Source organism: Vulpes vulpes, chromosome 2 (genome assembly GCF_048418805.1).
Source record: "Vulpes vulpes isolate BD-2025 chromosome 2, VulVul3, whole genome shotgun sequence".
Taxonomy (NCBI): domain Eukaryota; kingdom Metazoa; phylum Chordata; class Mammalia; order Carnivora; family Canidae; genus Vulpes; species Vulpes vulpes.
This window is the reverse complement of record NC_132781.1, coordinates 31,107,376-31,130,563: the sequence shown is the minus strand read 5'-3', so window position 1 is coordinate 31,130,563 and position 23,188 is coordinate 31,107,376. Positions and strand designations below refer to the sequence as shown.

General features: G+C 39.4%; 1 protein-coding gene and 1 pseudogene across 4 annotated transcripts in view; one reads left to right on the top strand and one right to left on the bottom strand.

The window, feature by feature from the left end:
• Positions 1–23,188, bottom strand: part of ANKFN1 (ankyrin repeat and fibronectin type III domain containing 1) — a 450,535-nt gene that overhangs the window by 99,711 nt on the left and 327,636 nt on the right. For all 4 annotated transcript variants that reach the window (XM_072747535.1, XM_025995982.2, XM_072747537.1 and 1 more), the window contains 2 exons: positions 21,242–21,436; positions 18,950–19,063 (listed from right to left, as the gene is read on the bottom strand). In XM_072747535.1, the coding sequence (XP_072603636.1) occupies positions 18,950–19,063; positions 21,242–21,436 (309 nt within the window). The remainder of the gene's footprint in view (positions 1–18,949; positions 19,064–21,241; positions 21,437–23,188) is intronic.
• LOC112917898 (cytochrome c oxidase subunit 6A1, mitochondrial pseudogene) lies at positions 5,500–5,821 on the top strand (annotated as a pseudogene).

The window sequence follows — 23,188 nt, the reverse complement described above, 5'->3', positions numbered from 1 at the left end:
AATTTAAATTATGTAGCTATTTACGCTTTATAAAATGCTCTTCTAGAAAGTTCATGTTGAAAATAGTAACTCTCATCGCAGTCACTGAGGAAAGCATCTGGATGTTTTGCTGAACTCTGGCTTGAAGATTATTCCAGCCTAAATTATGTCTGATATATAGGCACAGGGAGTCGAAATGTATTACAGTTACTGTAGCCAGTAGTTCTTCATAAGAGTGTTCTGTATTATTTCCTGTTTTACATTTAGTCCTCTGATACTTTGGCAGTTCTGAACTGCGACAGACTGGATTCTCCTTAAGTCAAGTTTATGGTTTAGAAGCCACCATAAAATACAAAGGATCTATTGATCATAAGCAAGCTCTGACCCATGACTAGGACGATAAAAGCCTGAACATGTGTTAATATAAATGGAAGTTTAGTAATGATGTTATGGGTATGCCTTTTAGAGGAATATGTATCCTGGCTTCATCACTAACTAGCTTGGGCCACTTCTTAATTTTCCTCATCTAAAAAATGAAGTGGGGATCCCTGGGTGGTGCAGCGGTTTAGCGCCTGTCTTTGGCCCAGGGCGCGATCCTGGAGACCCGGGATCGAGTCCCACGTCGGGCTCCCGGTGCATGGAGCCTGCTTCTCCCTCTGCCTGTTCTCTGCCTCTCTCTCTCTCTCTCTCTCTCTCTCTCTCTGTGACTATCATAAATAAATACAAAATTAAAAAAATAAATTCTAAAAAATGAAGTGGATCGATCCTGCCTCATAAGATTGTTGAAAGCATTAAATGGGATAATGCATATAAACATACACTAGCTTGGCCATAGTAAGAGCTCAATAAATATTTCCAATTGTTACTTTGCTACCTCTTTTACTACGTTTCTCACATAAACCAATCTAAGAATAGCACTTTGTTCAAAATGTCATGTTTGGTAGATTGTTTTTATCAGATACAAATTTTCATTACTCTAATAGAATAATTAAACCCGTTCTAGATTTCAAGCCCATGACCAGATTTGAAGACAGATACTATTAGACACTTTTAACCCAAAAAATGTTTATTTTTGGAACCATAGCTAGGGAATCATCCACATTTCCTCCCCCCTTTTTTTCCCTTGCCATGTTTATTTGGTTTTATGCAAACTTCTTGGGGGTAATTCAAATTAGCATCCATTACAGATCAATCTAGAAAAGGTTGGTTATTTATTGTTAGGCGGATACATGAACCTTGGCAGTTTCAGAAACCAGAGCTAAAGTGATCTTATAAAGTTCTAGCTAAATCAACATGGGGATGTGCTAGTCTCATGATGACTTTCATGAACTTACCTCTGAAATGCTAAGTATTTTCTCACTCAGAACCTCATTTTACCTCTATAACTTATACCAAAGATCACACTGTACCTGCTCTTAGCCTTGTAAGTCTTACAAAAGCCATTGGCCAAAAGCAATAAAATTTGACCTGACCTAATCCTGGAGTCACAATGGATAATGTGTGTATTTTTCATTCAGTAATTTAATGTGGAAATTAACTGCATGTGTCACATATTCCCCATCTTAAAGAGAGAGCTTTTCTGGTTCTAATGTTACACAAAAATTAAATATGTAAACACTCTTGTCATATAAGACTCCTTACTTTCCTGATAGCTTAAATAAGCACTACAAAAGACTCCTTTGGAGAAATTTATTTCATGGAGTTTGGGAGCCTGCTGCATGAAATTCACCCACTATGGTCACAGAAATGATGGCCAAAGATATTTTTTTCTGGCTCCCTGAAAGATCTGAAGTAATTTTCCCACTTTGGCTGACTGCATTATTCTCTCCTATTTGTCAATATTGGAAAAACCACTGTGGACATTGACAGAAAAAATCTGTTCTCTTTCTCTTAGGTGTATTCTTGAGTCTCTCTACTCCTGCACATGGGATACAAAGTGTCTCTCAACCTGGCCTGTTTCTATAAAGAGCATTCCTTCCTAAGGACTCTTCTTACAAGTCTCTTTCTTTTGCTTTTTCTTCTCTTGACCCATTCTGTTCTCCCTGTATCCCATGAAATTTGTATTTTTTGTTTTGATCTTGTTATTAAATTTAATGTTTTGAATAGGTCCACATGGTTCAAAAATCAAAAGGTATAATTGGTGATTCAGCAGTAAATCTCTCTCACGCCCCTCTGTGTGTTCCCAGTTCCCAGATTTGCTCCCCCACCAGGCATCCACTGTTCTTGGTGTTTTATGTATCTTTCCAGGTTTCTTTATTCACACACAATCAGACATGAATATAGACCCCCCCACACACACCATTTTACATAACAGGAAGCACATTATATGTACTCTTCCAAATGTTTTTTTTTTTTTTTTTTTAAGATTTATTTATTCATTCAGAGAGAGCGAGAGAGAGGCAGAGACACAGGCAGAGGGAGAAGCGGGCTCCATGCAGGGAGCCCGACGTGGAACTGGATCCCGGGTCTTCAGGATCACAACCCAGGCCGCAGGCAGCGCTAAACCGCTGCGCCACCGGGGCTGCCCCCCAAATGTTTTTTTAAAACTTACTTTATCTTGGAGATCTTTCCATATAAATACATAATAAGATTCCATGTTCTGTCCTCTGGCTTCTGTATATGGATGTGTGTGATAATTTATTTAACCAGTCTTCTATTGATAGATTTTCTGTATTTTGCCTTTATAAGCCTCATGTGATGCAGTTTACTCTGACAAACTATGCTGGTATGTCAGCATGCTGGTATGTGCATAATAATTCACTTTATAAATCCCTAAGCATATCTGCAGGATAAATCCTCCTAATAAGAATTGCTGGGTCAAAGGTTATTTGCATTTGTATTTATGATAGATACTGCCAAACTGCTTTCCATAATGATCCTAAAAATGTTTTCTTCTATCAGCATTATATGAAAGTAACAGTGTCCTCAACTCTAATCTACAGAGTGTATATTAAAACTTTTGAATTTTTGCCCTTCAGAAAGGTCAAGATTGATATCTCAGGTTTGTTTTAAGTTGCATTCTTTTATAATGGGAGAATTTGAACTACTCTTTATATGCTTAGGAGCCATCTGTTTCTTTAAGAACCATCCTTCCCTCATTTTTTTTCTTAGAGATTTCAAAAGCTATTTATATATTAGAAAGATGAGTCTATGCCTATTGTATAAAATGGTGTCTTTTTTATGTTGCTTATGGTTGTTTTTGCTGAAGATACTTTTACAAATGAAGTTGAATTTACTCTAGTTCTTGAATTGTAATGAAGGCCTTTCCTACTCTAGTCAGAAAGGATTTCTTCCAGTTTTTTTCTAGAACTTTTATTATTTCATTTTTACATTGAAATATGATCCCTTTATAATTTGTGTTGCAGTAAACCATGAGACATGAGTCCAATTACATTTTCTTTTCCTGTCCAGTAGTCTTCTTATTGAACTTTACATCTTTCCCCTGCCTATATGTGATACTACTTTTATCTTACACTAAATTCCTGCATTTACAGCTACCTATAGTAGAAGCTTCCCTTCTAATCCATTGGCTTATCATGTACCAGTATGGCACTGTTGAGTTATTCTGGCTTTATAATATGTTAGGATCATGACCTTTATGGTGACCTAGTAATAATGGTGATAGCATCATCTTAAATATATATATAGCACACTGTAATTTACAAAGCATTTTCACTTACACTACCTCATTTGTTTTGATCCCTATGATGTCACATGCAGCAGCTGAGACTGGTACTTCTGTCCTCATTTCATACATAGAGCCCAGAGGATATGAAGTGTTTGCCCAAGATCTGAAGCCCAGGGGAGATGAACTGTTTGCCCAAGATCACCAACAAAACTAGTAGGTGGCAGAGTGATGACTTGCCTCTTCTGTCTTTCCTAATCCAGGATTCTGCTTTTCAGAATGTCTAAGATATTCTCTGAATGTTTCTTCCTCAGAGAGCTCATTCATTCCCAGAGATTATCTTTGTGCTACAGAGTTCTAAGTCCTATGCAGGACCTTCAGCTTCATCTAACCTTCTGTGGATTAAGGAAGGGACAAAATTATGAAATCATAGAATGCCAGAGCAGAAGTAGACCCAAGAGAGATCATAGACTAACCTAGTCATCTTATGGAAAACAAACAAACAAACCCAAAAAACAAAAAACTCCAAAGCTCAGAGAAGTTGTGACCTTTGTGTCCAAGATTATACAGTTTCTAAGAAATGAGGGCTAAGTCAGAACTCAAAGATAGTTCTTTCCATATTGTTTAATAATGAAGAGGAAGAGGGAAATGTTGTATGTACTTTACTGAAACGAATCATCTCTGTTTATAAGTACCTCCAGGGCCAGAAATGAGACTGAATTCATTCATCCATTCATTCATTCAACAAATAACCATGTGCCATGTGTCAGGCACTATGCTTGTCATTGGGTTTATGATGGTGAACCAAATAGGCATGGTCCCTGCCTTCATGGAAAATATAGTCTAGAAAGAGAAACAGATACCAAGCAAGTAATTTATGGGTAAAGATGTAATTACAAACTAGGAAAATGACTTATAAGGGAAACTTACATGGTGCTCTGAAAAAATGCAATAGGAAGATATAATTATTTTGTCTTCAGAGTCTGGGAAACTTCCCATTGCTCCCTATACCCCCAACTCCAGCCTGCCATGCGGTCCCTGCAGCATGTCTGTGGAGACCTCTAAGATTCCATTGGATCAGTTTGAAAATAACTGATCCTGTCCTATTCCCTCATTTCTTCAGAGAATAGAACTGAGGTTCAAAGAGGAGATGTGACTTACCCAAAAAGGTCACCTCGCTAGTTAGAGCAGAACCAAAGGATAACAACCTCCTGATTTTCTGGCTAGGGCTCCTTCCACTGTATAAATAAATGTCCTCTTTTTTTTTTAATATTTTTATTTATTTATGATAGTCACACACAGAGAGAGAGAGAGAGGCAGAGACATAGGCAGAGGGAGAAGCAGGCTCCATGCACTGGGAACCCGATGTGGGATTCGATCCCAGGTCTCTAGGATCGCGCCCTGGGCCAAAGGCAGGCACCAAACCGCTGTGCCACCCAGGGATCCCAATAAATGTCCTCTTAATGCAGACCCATACTCTACTACCAAAGTTTGCAGTGATACCACTCTTCATAAGTCACAGACTCCCAGAAGACTATAGCACTTTGACTTAGTTTAGACCATGCCATAATCAGCACACTGCATTGAACAGACAAATCAAGATTTGACAGACACTTCCAATGAATCTAAGTATTTTCTAGAAAATAGTTTATCTAATTTTTCTTGAGTGGTTCATCAGTTATTGTACTGAAGAATAAACTGAACTGGCCTAAACTGAGAGCACATTTTTAGAATTTAAACTACTTTGTAGGATAGCCTAAATTCTCTTTGTCAAAGGGCAACTTTTCTTTGGCAGTGAACGGTTTGACCTAAGTTCTTTTGATAAATTGTTTCTATCCACCAGTGTAATCCTCAGCACACACATCAGAAGTAGAAGTGATTGGTCCACATGGAAAATGGTAGCACTGGCTGTGTCCCAGCTGTCTGGGCTGCTAGGTTGGTGTGGGACACAGCTGGGATGGTCCATGTCGAGTGGTGTCCACAGCAAGGAGGGCTCAGCTCGCATGTGGAAGGCCCTTGCCTACTTCATAGCACGTCCTGGCATGGGAGTGAGCATGCTGAACGTCTTTCTGAAGTCACATCATGGAGAACATCAAGTTCATTGCTTACCCCTATTTCCACATCAGGTTCAAGCCCTTTCCCTGGGGAGATGATAATCATAGTTAATTCCATAGCCCTCATGTGAATCCACTTCCAACCAGCTATGAAGATGAATAAAGAGATTCTGGACCACTCCCCAGTGGAGATCATAGCACAGGTTCGGACCTTGACTCTGCACACAGACCAGAAAAGTATATAGGAACTTAAGCTCGCCTTCCTTACTTGTATCATACTGGTGACCAGTATGCTGATCTTCCATCCCTTTGCTTGTGGCAGGAGATGGCTTATAAATAACTTAGATTGGTCTGTGAAAATAAATAAGTAAATAAATAAATAAAAGATGTAGAAGTGGCTGATTAGAAGAGCTACAACCCCATGTGTTTAGATTTGGTTAATGTGTATGCAGTCAGTACTTCCTAGGTGTTACGTGCTCACAGCTCATGGATGTGTCCCTATTTAACACCGAGGACAGCAGAATTAGTTAGGGTTGATTGGTCTTAACTCACTTAAGTGCTGTTTCTCATTAAAATTAGGGTACCTTGACTCCTTGACTCATTATGCTTCCCCTCAATTTTGTTTTTCTTTAATTTGGGGATGAGTGGAGTGATAGAATTGGAGAATTTTGACATTATTTTCCATGTCCACATTTAGCTATTTAAAACTATGTGACTTGAAATGATAGAACAGTCAATACTGGTTTTAAAATGGGGTCGGGGTTGGAATTTAGTAGAACTCTCCTTTAAAGAAACATTCCAGAATGCAGGAAATGCCCTAAATACAGAGATGTTCATAGAAGCAGCATTTACAACAGTGAAACAACTGGGAGCAACTTGAATAGCCAACAATAAAAAAAAAAAAAAGGTAAAATGCATACTGACGTATTCCATGCAACATGAATGGTTTAAAACAACACTTCAAAGCAAAGGTCATAATGGGGATGTGAAGTAGAAGAGATGGCAGTATAGCATAGTCACTATGAGTAGGGGCTCCAGGATGCTGACTGAGGTTAAATTGGACTTTTGCATGGCTGGAGGACCTCAGCAAGTTCCTCTGTTTACCTTCAGTTCCTCATTCATGAGGAGAGGATAAACTGTACCTATTCCAAATTGCTGTGTGAGGTTTAGAAGAAACAATACTTGTAAAGCCTTGACGCAAAGCCTGGCATGTGCTATGGGCTTGACATATGTTCACTGTTATTAAATATATGGTCTCAACTTATTATGGGGTCAAAAAAATACCAAAAGTTCCTTTGAAGACTAGATATCTTTGGGCTCCAGGGTTGAGGGTGAGTGATTTGTTTCTTTATTTATAATTTCTTTTCTTTGCAATGTCCTATAATTATTATATGTCCTTTCCATTTGCCCCTCACCCTCTTTTCACCAGTAAAAACTTTGACCATTACTGACCTGCTCTGTGTCTCCAGGAGACTGATCCCTATGGACTGCATTACCCAGGACCTCTAGCCCATGGCCTTCTAGTGGAGTTCAGCCAGTGCCTGGAGCTGGTGATGGGTGTGTCCTTTCACATAGCAACTCCTGACCAGTGCCCCCACCCCAGCTTTTACCTCTCTCCCTTCAAGTGTAGGGGTGATAAGAGCTTTCCATTTTAGCTAGCCTTGGGTGCCTTGCTATCCCTTGTCCATTCATGAACCCTGCTCACCTCTCTGTAAATAATCCCTTCATTAACATTGCTTCAAAATTCAAGCTGAGTATCCTTTTTTTTTTTTTTTTTCCTGCCAGGACTTTGGCTGATACAAGAAGCACACATTATTTTTATAATTGGGGAAACTTCATTTAAGAAGCACAAAGGGCCACCCCTCCTCCTACCTCCCAAAAGGAAGCACTCCTCACGGAGTGGAGAGGCCCCTTAGCTTCCAGACTTGAGGGTGATTATTTTTGTTTCATTTTTCAGCCCTCACATGAAATTAGGCTTCAGGCTAGAACACCTATTTCTTAGAAAAACACACTTTCTCCTGGAGAGAAATTCTAGAAAGCAGTCGCGGGCTATTGACAAACTATAATGCTGCAAAGGGATCTGGCCAAAAAGGAATCAAGAGGAAAATCTCCAAGGGGAGAAGGTGGCCCGGAAGTGGCTCATCACCTGCAGTGCCAGCTGTGCTCCCAGTTGAGCAGTCATGGACAGAGCTGTGCCTTGAGTAAAGACCTGCCTCTGTGGCCACTGGAAACTCACCAGCCCCTGTGGCGTCTGGGCTCAGCAACTGCCAGGCTCCCAGGGGGTAAGTGATACAGTTTGTTCAGTCCGGGGGTGGGGATGGCAGTACGAGGTGGTGATGGGGCTGGTTGGGGGGGTTGGGAGGGGGGCTTGGCTTGTCACCATGCACTGCTCCCTTGTTAAATCTCGATTGGCAGGCTGACTTTCCCCAGGAGAAAGTGTGGGGAGGAATCTCACAGTTGCATGGCAATAAAGAGCTGCCTGGTGGGCCTCCCTCTCCGCCAAGAAGCTTCGTGGCTCCAAAGTTCCAGAGGGGTGTGTGAAGGGGAGGAGGAGAAATAAGCCACCCTACTCAGTACTGATGTGATCACCTTTGTAGAAACTTTCCAGTGGCAAGTATGTTGAAGACAGTGAGCTTGGGGGGGCCAGCAGGGTACAGAAGGATGAAACTGAAGGTGGGGGTTGGGGCGGGGGGAGGTGGATCCAAGAAGAGAACCATGGATAACTTATAAAGGAAAAGGATGAGAGGTGAGGCTCAGTAAAAGATGATGTTGGACAAAGCCTCAACACTTTGGGTCTTTTTTTTTTTTTTTTTAACACTTTGGGTTTTACTCTCTATACTCTGAAGTGAATTCTTATGTTGGTGAGCCTTCTTTCCTCCATAACCTCTAAGCCTCATAAAAAGAGGGTCTGTGTTTATGTGTTCATGTGACTCAAAATGAATTCACTGAATACTTAAACATACATATATAAATATATAAACATATATATGTTTATATATTTATAAATATATATTTATTCATATATACACATATATACACACATATATAGCACTTTTCCAAGTTCCAGGGCTACAGAGATGAACAAAACATCCCTGCTCACATAAGGTTTACAGTCCGATGGGAGGGACCCATATTAAAAACATGACCACACATTCACAGCCTAGCTGCAAGTTAGAATGGGCTAGCAGCTCTTGAAAATTATCTGTGCTTGGGTCTCTACCATACAAAGACTCAGATTTGTTGGCCTTGGAAGGGGCCCTGGCAGGGATCCTAAAGGTGATTCTAGTGATCAGCTTTGAGAATTCTAAATATGCTCATGATTCCATTAAACATTATTCCCATGAAACATGCAATGAGAGTCAAATAAAACTTAGAAAATAATTTACTAGATATATTAGAGACTAAAAAGTTATAATAAACTCCAAGTTCTATAATAAACATATTTTAAAAATATACCACAAAAATAGATGTTTGTAATTTGTGAATAGTTTTTGGAAAGGCATGATGGAAATTATTAGGCATTATTTATATTAAGTACTTAGAAATGCTTCTCTGAAGAAATGACTTTTAATAAAGAACTGATCAATGGACAGAGAATAGGAGGCGTAGTGTTCTAGGCAGAGGGATTATCATGTTCAAAGGTTCTGCGATGAGATAAATGCTTTTAGAAGAGAAAGGTGGTTAATGCTACTGCAATGTAGGAGGTGAAGCAAAAAAAAAAAAAAAGACAAAATTTTTGCCTTCAAGGAACTTGTACCTTACGGAAAAACTCACATATTCCAAAAACTCCTCTATTACTCTATGGATCTATGATTTTCCAAATATAACAGGAAGAAGAAATCACTGTCAGTAATAATCCTTCACTAGCTGATATAAAAACCCAGTTTCATGTTTGTCCCTAGGTAACATACATAACCTTTTGAAAAAGCATAAATGCTTTCATAAGTATGTTGGCTTGGGGTAATATTAGTATTAGGTCATGTTTACTGAGCATTCAGGCTGGGTAAGAAGGGAGAAGTGACTTGGATATTGAATTAAAATGCCAAACTGACAGACATGCCTGTCTACCATTTTTCTCTCCAAATCCTTTAAAAGGAAAAATAAAATAAAAAAAAAAAAAAAAGAAAACAAAAAACAAACAAAAAAACCCAAATCCTTTAAAAGGAAAACAAAGTATAGTGTTTAAAAATATATCTATTATCAAGAAAACAAAAAAGTTAGCCATATATATATATATACCCATTTTCCTTCTCATTTGCTCCTTAATCCCTAGCAACCACTAATCTGTTCTCTATTTCTATAATTTTGTTATTTCAGGAGTATTATATAAATGGAATAATATGCTATGTAGCCTTTATGGATTGGCATTTTCACTCAGCATAATTCTTTAGAGATTCATCCAGGCTGTTGTGTGTATTGGTAAGTTTTCCTTTTCATTGCTAAGTATTATTCCATGGTATGAATATATTACAGTTGGCTTAGCCATTCACCAAATTGGAGGTCACCTGACTTATTTCCAGTTTTTGGTTAATATAGATAAAGCTGCTATAAACAGTTTTGAACAGATTTTTATATGAACATGAGTTTTCATCTTTCTGGGATAAATGCCCACCAGTTGGTAGGACATATGGTTCTTGCATGTTTCTTTTTTAAATAAATTGTTAAACTGTTTTTCAGAGTGCCAGTCCCACCAGCAATGTATGAGTGATCTGATGTGTCTGCATCCTTTCCTTTTGGTATTGTCACTATTTTCAGTTTTTTGCTACTCTGATAGGCATGTAGCAATATTTCATTGTGTGTGTGTGTGTTTTAAAAGACTTCTTTATTTTAGAGAGATAGAGGAAAGGGTAGGGAGAGGCAGAGGGAGAGGGAGAGACAAAAATCTCAAGCAGACTCCCCACTGAGCAAGGAGTCCAACTCAGTGCTCGATCCCATGACCTGAACTGAAACCAAGAATCAGAGGCTTAACTGAGCCATCTAGGCACCTCTTTCATTGTGGTTTTAATTTACATTTGCTTAATGAAAACCTGGTGAGTTATTATTATATAGTGGAACATGAGTAGATAGTAGTTGAGAGAAATTAGGTACTACTCTTGGAAAAATAGGTACTACTCTAAAAGGATTATTTGAAACAAAGTTTGACTATGTTAAGGGCAAGTAGGGTAGAAAAAACGGGCAGATTTGAGGAAAGTATATAGGTAATAAGATGCAATCATAGTATACTATTTGACTTTATAATGTTAGAATTTATACACTCAGTATAGCAAGAAAACAAAAAAGTGAGCGATATATATACCCATTTTCCTTCTCATTTGCTCCTTAATCCCTAGCAGCCACTAATCTGTTCTCTATTTCTATAATTTTGTTATTTTGGGAGTGTTATATAAATGGAATGATATGCTATGTAGCCTTTATGGATTGGCATTTTCACTCAGAACTAAGATTCAAGTTGATTAGGAGGACACACAGTGGCCACACATAGTGACTCCTCCCAAAGAATATAGGAAGGAAGGGGTTAAAGCATAGCTTCACAGTGGAGAAACCAGACAAACCCACCTTAGCTAGGTGAACAAGGTTAGTATCAACAGTGATGAGTCATTTTGGGAAGATGTACTCTTGATATGATGGGATGGAAATGGCTAAAATTTTACGTCTGTGTAAAGTTTTGTGTCTTCTATCCCCCCAGTGTGATCATGAAGAAAAACATCAGTCGCACCCAATAGAGGGACACTCTACAAATAGCTGCATAGTCTTCCTTCAAAATTGTCAGGGTCATCAAAAACAAGGAAAGTCTGAGAAACTGTCAACCAGAAGAACCCAAGGAGACATAGTAACTAAATGTCATGCGGGGTTTTGGATGGGGTCCTGGGACAAAAAAGACATTAGGGGCACCTGGATGGCTCAGTCAGTTGAATATCCAACTCTTGATTTCGGCTTGGGTCATGATCTCAGAGTTGTAAAGTCGAGCCCCATGTGAGGCTCTGCTCAGTGCACAGAGTCGGCTTGGGATTGTCTCTCTCTCTCCCCCTCTGCCCCTCTGCTCATACACACACTCTATCATGCTCCTTCTCAAATAAATAAATAAAATCTTATAAAAAAGACATCAGGTACAAACCAAGGTTATTTGAATAAAGTAAGGATTTTAGTTAATAACAACAACAACTAGAAATGTATACACATAATAATATAAACATTGTTGACTTAACTAAAAATGGAAATAATTATGTAGAGAGAATAAGGAACTGCAGATGAGTGTCATATTATGAGAGAATTGAATTCTTTTTTGCTATAATTGCACACCTAAGACCTACAATTGCTGCATCAAGAAAAAGCCATAGAAGCATATTAATTATAGTAGACCGGTAATTATAAGAACTAGAGGAATTAAAACCGGCTGGCTCTGAAGAGAAGAGTGGGAAGAATGGAGCAAATAATTTTTTTTTATTATAAGCCTTTGGTACAAATTTGTTTTTTAATCCCATTCTTAGATCACTTTGGACAAAAATAAAAATAAACGGTGTATGTAAAAAAGACACATGCAGTGTAAGTTTACTATATACTCTTCATAAGAGATGTGTCTCAAATATCATGGGAAGGATGCAAATAGGAAGATAGAAAGGCAACAGGCAAATGAAAACCAAGAAGGTACTGTTGATTACAGACAAAATAGAAGTTGAAGGAAACAGCATTAAGCAAGACAAATAAAGCAGCTTCTCAGAGATCAAAGATCAAAGGGACAAACACTTTAGTAAAAGGCAGGGATTTAAACAACACATACACATTCACACTTTACACTCAGTGGAGTTTACACATTCTTTTCAAACACTAACGATGGTACATATACACTGATTTACTGGTTAGCTACAAATAAGAGTTTTAAAATGGCTCAACAGCATACAAAGTACATTAAATTTTTTTTACTATAGAAAATAACATTAAAAATATAGCAAAAAATATGGTCAGAAATTTAAAATGGCTTGCCTAAAAACTCCATTTAAAGTGGAAATGATAAATAATTTATAAATAAACTGATTATAGCATCTTGCTTTAGACTTTTTGGATATGGACAAAATGATAGGGAAAAAATTATAGCCTTAAATATATGGATTAGAAAACAAGAAAAATAAAGGAATAAAATCAGAAGTTTTCAAGTTAAAAACTGGGAAAGAAAGAGTAAAGTAAACCAACAGAAAGTAGCAGGAATTGGCAAAGCTAAAGCTAGAAATTAATAAAATAGAAGATACACAGGAAGTAGGTTTTATGAATGAAAAAAGTTAATTCTTCAAACAAACCAGTAAAATAGACAAATGTTCAACAATGCTAAAAGGGCACAAATAACATGGCTTTTGAAATACTAAAGGGACCAAGGTCACAGGAGATTTAAAAATTATGTTCAATGCTATATAATTTGTCATAATCCACATGAGAGTTCATTCGTGATAGCCATAAAACTTGTAAAATATATCCCACATGAAACTTATCAGTAGATGTAGAAGACCCACATAGAGAAAATTACGAAACTTTCCTGAATACATAAGATTCAAGTTGATTAGGAAGACATGTCTTGGATGGAAAGGCTCTCCAAATTAATTTAGGAATTCGATGCACTAATACACCTTTGAAAATTACTTGACAAACCCATTCTAAAATTCACTTGGAAGAGAACATGTGTGCAAACAACTGAGACATTTTGAAAAAGATTACCATTGGGAGGGACTTGCCCTACTAGATGTTAAAATATACTATAGAGGGAACCCTGGGTGGCGCAGTGGTTTAGCGCCTGCCTTTGGCCCAGGGCGCGATCCTGGAGACCGGGGATCGAATCCCACATCGGGCTCCCGGTGCATGGAGCCTGCTTCTCCCTCTGCCTATGTCTCTGCCTCTATCTCTCTCTGTGTGTGACTATCATAAATAAATAAAAATTAAAAAAAAATAAGCTAAGCAAATCTTTAAAATATATATATATATATATATATATATATATATATATATATATATATATATACTATAGAGGTACTTTATGGTGTGAAAATTAATATAAGGAAACACCATTTAATATGGATTGGGGAGGCCAGCAGGGGGAGCTCTTACACCCTATCATTCCTTGTCAATATCGCGCACAGGCAATATCGCGCGCGCGCGCACACACACACCGCCCCCCACGAAGAGATTTACCTTGAAAGTCCATGGTACTTGAGCTACTTTCCTACCCCAGGAGAAGGAAGGTTTTTCTCTTGCCTCAGCAACAGCTCAGCCAATCAGAGACGTCACAACTCAGCCAATGAAAAACCACTACACTTCAAACTCCCAGTTTCCTCCAGTGGACTTTTGTTTGTAATAACTCCGCCCAATTGCCCCCCTTTCCTCTGTGAAAGGTGTTCTTTGTTCTCTGGACTTGTAGCTTGCTTATTCCAATTTGCAGCTCTCTACTGTTGCTAAATAAACTCATTTTTACTAGTCATTTCACTAGTAAGGGTTCTTTGCTATTTTTTTGGTGGTTTTATTTTTAAGGTTAACATTGGATGTAGACAGGTGAGACAAAGAAATGGGAAGGCATAAATTTTTCCACTTCTAGTTAACAATGTCAAAAGAAAATACTGTCACATACAAGGATTGCAATATTAAACAATAGGCAAAAAAATGGAGACAACCTATGTCTATCAGTGGGAGAACAGTTAGATAAATTATGGCACCTCTAGCTAGGTAATAGGAATACTGTACAGCTATTAAAAAGAAAGACGATCCAAACATACTGACATAGATACATTTGATTTATCTGATATATTGCTGAATTAAAAATAAATCTAGTTGTAGGATTAGGCAGTGTGAAAGTTTTGTAGTGGAGTACACAAACCTATACATCTGTGTGCTTATACATGTGGATACATGCATCAGGAAAGGATTTGTAAGAACATATATTCATTGAACACATAACAGATTAACTTAGTGACAGGGATGTGATATTGGGGGAAGGGTAAATCTTTGTCTTTTATATAGCCTGTACTGTATCATTTGAAAGTTAAAACACTTCCTAAATGAAGAAAATGCAAAAAGGCTCTGACTTACAACATACTGTACTGGAGAAAGGTTTAGAGGTGGTTCATAAGATGGTAAAAGAGTAAACTGGCTGGATCCCGACAGCTCAGCAACCAGTGGAGGAATTGAGAATGGATTTATCTATAAAGCCTGTGGCAGCTTAGAAGAAAGAACATGAGTAGTGTTGCCATTCTCTTGCTCTCACTGGACTTGCTGTTTTTCCTCATAATACATTTAGCTGCTGAACTTATTTCCATATTTTTATTTTTACTTGCAGGCAAAAAATGTTAATCCACTGAGTTTCCTGTCCCCTGGACATATCTTCTGCCTCTCCTAGTTGCTTCTCATCTGTAAATTTCTGGCTTCACCCCTGCTCAAACAAGCTAACTAAAGTTATAATCCTTCTGTTTTATGAAATTGAATAACTTCAATTTAGTGATGAAGGTAGCTACCACATGCTTATAGGATCATACTAATTCTTCAATTAATTAAACATGGAAAATAATTATAGTCTCTAATGCAATGTACTTTTTTCTCTTTCCAATTATAAGGTGTAGGAAGGAAAAAAGTAATATCAATACGAAGCAGTGTGCACCAAGCCCCATGAAGTCAAGTTTTCTTAAGTCTTGCGAAAAGATGGTCCAAATTATCAAGTCATGGTCAAGTTCACACTATTATTATTGTCAGTTGTCAACCCCGAGGGTTTTCATGGACAAATAGTGGACTCTCCTTCCTAGAAGCTGTGGTGCCCCCTGACATCTCTCTGGAATTCTTTGGCTTCCTTTCTTTCTGGGAAAGAAGTTGGAGGTGGTGGTTGGCAGAAGTACTGCCTGGCCTTTGCAGGAGCAGATACACTACCAGCTCCTGATGAAAGGTCCTGGCAAAGAAATGCTTTTCGATTTTTTTTTTTTTTTTTTTTTTTTTAGAATGCCATCAAATGAGCAGTTAGTTTGCTATTACAAGCCTTTCTAGGAAGGAATTAGGGTGATGGTTTCTAATCTGTTAGAGAACAAGGTGAGAAGAGATGGGGAAGGCACCATCCAAACCAGCATACTGCCCACACCCTCTGGAGCAGCTACTATATCATCTCATCATTGGCAAACCAAAAGATGATGATGTCAAGCCCTGCTTTTTTTAAAAAAAGAAAAGAATCCACTGTGTGGATGGAAAACGGATGCTGCACTGCATCTGTCAGAGGACATTTTCCTTTCCATTCTCAGCCTGGAAAAGAGCAGCAAAATCACTTTTGAAAATGTTCTCTGCTTTAGGACTGCAGAGAAATAACATCCTCTGCAACATGGGTGCTTCAGGCAGGTTACCCAAGGCGGGGAGGAGAAAATGCGGAATAAAGTTCTGGCAATTGTCCAAAGCATCAAAGCACTTGAAATAAGTGTAGTTTGGTTCTGTAAGCCATGGAAATTGATGAAATGGGACCAAAAGACACAAGTGCTCTTTGAATCAAAGGAGGAAACACCTAGAATCAGACAGTTGCTCTCTTAGCCTCGTTTTCCCACATTTAGGGGAGATGCAAGCAGAAAACTCCAGTAAGTCTTACTCAAAACTGTTTCTGGGTTTTAAAGTGAAATGTATGCCTTTAATGTCCAAGCTGTGATGGCAATCAGCCTGGTGCATGGCCCCTGGGCCTGAAGAGGGCTTATAAAGAGATGCTCTTAAAAAAATTTCCGGATATCAACAAACTCTTAAAAAAAAAACTGGAACATGTTGATGAGTTGAGTGTACACACGTGACAAAGATAGATTCAGATTTTCTGTCAAACACAGGCCTCAGTATGAAGGGGTAGAACATCCAGTTGTCAAAATAGGCTTGAGGTTTTGTGAACCCAGAAATTCTGGAGAGCAGTATGAGATGTTTTCCAAAGCCCTAACTGTAGGGTTAAGCCTTTCCTCTAAGCAATTAGATAATTGACATTTCATTCTGTGGATTTCTTGATTGTTTCTTCTTTTTTAAAGCAAACAAAATAATTAGCCTTGTTTCAGAGTAATTTTGCTAATATTTCCATAATTAAATAATTACTTCAGCTCTGAATTAAAAACTGTCCTGCTCTCTGGGTACAGTAAGCTGCCAGCTGTTTTAAATAACCCTTGAGAGTGGTCAGGTTAAGGACTCAATTTATGACCTTATAAATTAACACAAGGAAACCTACTCCATAATGCAACAGACAATTCTATTTATAATGCTTAATTAATCCCCTCCAGTCACTACCAGAACCCACTTGTGGCTTTCATTTCAACCTCACCCAAACATAAGTCTCCTGAGATGAGACGTGTTCATATGTGGATGCTGATAGAATTTGCTGGCATTCTGGTCAAGTATTAAATAGCCGAGGGTCTGGATAAATTAGCTCCCGATAGCTCACTAATCAAATGTAGGGAGAAAAATGTCAAGTTTGGCAGCACTGAAGAAACACTGAGCTGGAGAGATGTAGAGAGAGGAGAATGTCCGAGTCTGACACTGCCTGCAAACACTGGCTCTGAATTTCAGGAAGTCTTGGCAGAGCAGACAACCAGGAGAAAGTATCAGGACTGTATCACAGAATGGCTGTGGGAGGCTATCCTGGGTGGCTTCACTTGTCTTTTGTCACTAGTACCCTCAGGCTGCCTTCTCTTTAAGACAGAAAACCCAGAGTGGTAACCAGTTCTATGCTGTCTTCTCTAAGATAGTATGAAGAGAGTGGAGTTATCTGGAAAATCCCAAGTACCACAAAAGCTACAGGGTGTAGGCACAGTAATTTTTGTAGACCTTGAGGATTCTCCTGGGAATGGGCCCCAGGAAGGAGAGAGGAGGCACATATATGCTTGGACATAGGAATTTTGCCTTGTGGGCTGGCGTCTTGAAATACATGCATAGAGGACTTTATCAGGCTTTAGGACTGGTCAGGCTATTTCCATGTGTCGTCCTGAGTCAGGAAAATAGATTTCTCTCTCTTTTGTTCACCATATTCAAGAATCCACATAATGTGATACTTCTGGCTCTGTTTTGTGTCTTTTGGCAAATTCTTCAATCTCAGTGTCTCAGTCTTCCAGTCTGCAAAGTGGATATCCTAACTGTGCCCGCCCACCGCTAAAGTTGTTGGGAAGATCACAAGGAGTTAGGACATGTGATAGCTTTACACTGTGCCTTGGTATATAGTAGGTTCTGTGTAGCCTTGGCTTTTCGCATCACAGTGTCTCTCTGCTGTCTGCTCTGGGCTACCTCTCTCCCTTGGCAGCACTGCTCCAGCAGCCACGTCAGGCTGTTGTGATTTCTCCCAGAGATCTGCCTAACTCACTTCCCTGTTCCAGGTCCACACCTCTTCCAGTACATCATACACAGTACTGTGCCCCAAATCTTGCTAGCTACTTCTGATCCTGTCCCCATCTTACTTGGTGTTCTGCAGAGTGCATCACATAATGTTGAAACTCCTGAATCCTGAATTTGAGTCTCAGTGTACCCCTGCCCCCTGCCCTAGTCTCTTTTCTCTTACATTTCACTGAGCCTTCTCATGAACCTCAGCTCCCCTGGAGCCACGACTTGTCCCCTCCCCCTCTTTGGCCTGTCCTAGCATGTCCTTGCTTTGCAGGTGTAAGCTTGTGCTCACCCTTCTCTCCACTTGGAGGTTACTTCCCCCCAGTGTCTTCTAGTCCAAATCCTAACCATTCTTGAAAGCCAAATACCACTTGCACCTTGGGGCTTTTCTGATCCTATCATGTTACCTCCCTCTTTCTTTTCTGACCCCCCAGTGTCCTTTGTGTCCTGTGTGTGTTTTAATCCTCAGCTCTAGATACCTGCTATTACAGGTATCAATTCCTATACTCTCTTAGTGTGTTCCGTATTTCACCCTCTGAGCTCCTGAGATTGAGGCCAATTCTTCTGTGTAGTCCTGTCTCCAACCCTATGCTATGCATGAAATAGGCCCTCTGCAAATAAGAATGGAATTATTGATATTTTGGAGGGGCTTAGAATAATGACAGCCTGAGCCTATAGTTCACCCTGTGACTTTTTCTGTTATTTATTTATTTATTTATTTATTTATTTATTTATTTATGACACAGAGAGGCAGAGTCTGTGGCTTATTCTCATTCACTTTTTGCTTTGTACATGAGTGCCTATGGAAATATTTCAACTCAAAAAGTACATGGTATAAAAAAAATCCTATCAGCAGGAAAAACAAACATACAAAATGCACAACTGATCCCCAAACAATAGATTGTTTTTTAGGAAGAAGCAATGAAAAAAAAAATCAAGAGTCCAATACCTTTATATCTGGTTACTACAGCTGCGTTGACGCTAAGAGGCTCTTGAAAGCTGACAGTGAGTGATGTACTGCTGGTTACCATGAGACAGGCATTGGTTGGCACCTCGGGGGCTCCTAAGACAGAAGGAAAAACATAAGGATCTTAACATCACAAATCCTTTTTAAACAATGTTCCTGCCTCTTCAAAGGATACCCTGAAACACACACTATGGAAACATTTGTTTGTAGAGCCTAATAGCTTTTGCTTTTGAACATTTTCATTAGAAGTCTCAATGGCCTTTATTTGTTGCCATCGTGGTCTTATTTGGGCATTAGAACATCTTCTGAAGGGGTAAATAATACCAGTTAAGCCTTCCCAAAGTATCCTGGAAACACAACAGGAGTTTGGCCTGGACCAGTGGAAAGGAGGCCAGAAAGCATTAGCACGAACTGGCTATTGATAGAGACTGTTACATTTCATAAAGTATCTTCCTATAAATCATTTCATTGGAGCCTTTGTGCAACCCTCTGGGGTAGAAAAGGCAAGTAAAGCATGTGCCTGTTTAGGATGATAAACCTGCAGCCCAGAGAGGCCACACTACTCATTCAAGGACACAGCAAAGACACACAGGACGAAAACCCATGGCTTCAGATGCCGGATTCAGGGCTCTTCCCAGGATAGAATGCCAACCTGCCTTGCTCTCATGCTGCCTCCTGTGACATCAAGTAACACTTTCTGAGAAAGAATTCATGGATGGGAGTCCTGCCTGTTAACCTCGGGTTTCAGAGGACTCTCGATAGTTTCAGGTGTTTCTTAACACCCAGAAGATGTTTTGTGAGTTAGAAGATTACCCCCCAAATGGCAATAAGTCTAAAACTATGACTGCTTCTAGTAGTAATCTGTCCTAAATGAGGCACAACAGCAAATGCACTTATTAAAACAATGGCTGATTGTCTCTCTCTTTTTTTTTTTAAAATAAAAAAACAGGGGCAACCCCGGGTGGCCCAGCGATTTAGCGCTGCCTTCGGCCTAGGGCATGATCCTGGAGTCTCGGAATCGAGTCCCACATCAAGCTCCCTGCATGGAGCCTGCTTCTCCCTCTGCCTGTGTCTCTGCCTCTCTCTCTCTCTCTCTCTCTGTCTCTTATGAATAAATAAAATCTTTAAAAACAAATAAAATAAATTTAAAAACGTATCAGCATTGCTGAGATTATTTTTTTTTTTTAAAGATTATATTTATTCATGAGAGACACAGAGAGAGGCAGAGACATAGGCAGAAGGGAAAAGCAGGCTCCTTACAGGGAGCCCAATGCGGGACTCAAGCCTAGCACTCTAGGATCGCACCCTGAGCCGAAGGCAGATGCTCAACCAAATGAGCCACCCAGGTGTCTCAGATTGTTAATTTTGAAAGCACACTTTCATTGATGTTGCTTAAACTGTTTGCTTTAAGAGAAAGGATTAGGCTTAGATTCAGTCCTCAGTATACAGTACTACTTTAGAGAACAAGATTTTCACTGCCTTTGGTCTTTATCTATAGCACAAACCAGTGGCACATATTTCCAAACTGATGAGCTCATTTTTCCCTTACATTTCAATTCTCAAGTCTCATTTGTTTTATTGTTGTTAAGATCTACTTTTGGAACAAGATTTTAGTATTTCTTAAGTGTTTGAATTTTGATTTTTCTTATATTATGGGCTGCTATAAGCAGTACCTTCCAGTGCTAATGAGCATTATCCAGAAAAAAGGCTTTTCTTAAAACTAACAAAAAGAACTGATGAAGAGAATGGAGGTGCAGACAAAGCATAATTCAGGAGCTGACTATCCTCTGTGGCCTGTATTAACCGAAGGTCGGTTTGTGTAAGTGCTTTATAAAAAATGCAGTAAAGAGTTGAAAACAACTTAAACTTGGGTTGGAGGCAGAAACTGGACAAATAGGCAAACAAATATTTTCCACCTCCACATCCCAAAATATAGCCACTTAGGGTATCAGACCATCCAGGTTATTAGGCATTAAGGCGTATCGGGTGGAAAGTGCTAGATGAGTGTGACATGGTGGAGAGAGGCCAGCAGCACTGAAGCCTCATGGCTGTGGTCAGAGAACCTATCAGGAGCCAGAAAATCAAGCAAGACAAAAGATCCTTTTACAGCCTCCCAGAGCCCTCGCTCCAAATAGGCTGACAACGGCCATCCATGACCCTGTAGCAGAGTGGCAAAAAAAAAAAAAAAAAAAAAAAATTCAGTGAAAGAAGGCCTGGCTGTCTCCAACCAACCTGGTTTCTGGTTAAACACAGAAGTCCTCTGCTTATACTCACTGGCATGCTCGAAGCCCGTTCTCATGCGTCTATAGAGCCGACACCTCCACTCCCAAGCTTTCAGTTGTTTCTCTTTCTCTGTGTTGTCCAGACCGGGTCCTTCATTTTCCACCTGGGCAGACAGCTCACTCACCCTCTGCTGGGCTTCCTCTACCAGTGAAGCGAGGTGCATTGCTCGGCTTTCCAGGCTGACAACTGAAGGGAAAGACATGGGTGACTCCTTTCTCTTTCTGGGGGAATGCTGCTTTGTTGGCAGGAGAATTAGAGTTGACTAGGAGTTTGAAAAAAATGCCCTGGGGTAAGTGGGATCTATGTTCCTTATCACCTGAATTATCCCAACAAAGTGTAAGTAGTGACATTTACAACTAGATTCAATGGCAAGTCCATCAATTTAAGATATTCTCATTGCCCTGTGGCCCTCTTGTCACATGCACCTCAAATAGCTGCCTAGCACAGTTCATTAGAATTCCACTATCAAGTACCCATGAGGACCACTTCTAACCCAGATGGCACATAATTGCTTCCATGATCTTTACAAAGACAAACACTCAGGACCAAAAAACTCTACAGGACTAGGAAGGTCCTTGGAAAAGCCCCGAGGCAAGCTGCATTCTGTGAAAGTTGTTTGGTCTTTTTTTTTTTTTTTTTTTGGTAGAACCTGATTCGAATGTTCTGTTCTTATCCCATTATGTCCAGCTCATAGACATTTTTGTATCTACGTCTTAGTGGCGTAATTCTGTTATTAACCAATTTATTTATTGCTAACAAAGTGTTCCACTACACTACCACTGCCACAGTAGCGCTATTGAGTTGTGACGATTATTGGGTGTGATTAGACAATGATCTTCTATCAGTTCCATCTCTGATTGTGATCTCAGGGAGGGAATGGTCTCCGGAGATGCCAGGCTTGACAGCAAGCTCTACTACTCTTCTTGCTGAAAGATGATACAGTTCGATATTTCTGTTTTACTCAATACATGTTATCTCCACAAAATTCAATTATGCCGTTCACCCGACCCTCCCTTGAGTGAATGAACATTGGTGACAGCGACAGAACGCTTCACATTCTTGTGTCAAGTTGGGAAGCTGCTTCTTGGGGTTTCCCATGCCTTGGCAGTCCCTCAGTCACTTGGGAGGAGCCCTCCCTGGTTAGTGGTATGGAGGCGACAGCCTCAGCATGGGTGTGTGGAAGGGAACCATGCAGAGAATGAAACAGGCCAGTATTAGGCTCTGCTGCTCGTCGCCAACATATGTTTGACACTGTGTGACCAAAACAATATTTCCCCCTGGTGGGAGGGAAAGAAATCCAAACACTTCATTCTTCTAATTAAGGGGGGAAAATATTATGAAGATAACTCAAGTGAAAATTTGTTAGGTGTATTTTGAAATGGAAATTAGGTGGTTATATATTCATATTCTCTGTGTTCATAGGCATGTTTGTATTAATTACAGGAAATGAATACTAATTTATTATTGCCCCTGCTCACCATCAGTCTAGATTTATTTACAGATGAGGTCAATGAAAAATTAGTCGAGTCTTATTTTTTCTTTTTCTTTCTTTCTTCTTTCTTTTTAAAGTTGCTGTTTAGAACACTCAGGACTGTGTTTTGCTGCAGATTTCTCATGGTTAATGAATGTTGCTGTAGCAGTCAATCATGTACTCTGAATACCGTCACACTTTTTTTAAAGCCTCAGTCATGAGCCATGACAGAAAAATAAACAAATAAATATAAAGCTAAAAAACTCTTTCACTGAGCAGCTACACTATGCAGAATCCCCCGGGAAGGCTAAAGGAGGCCAGAATAAATGATAATATAAGTGCTGTGGACGTAGGGAAGCAATGATGGTGTATGAACGCGGAGGCTCTGGAGAAAAAAAATACACATCCACACATGCGGGCGCATACTCCAGTGGAAAAATTGGCAATATTAGTAGCCTCAAGGTGCA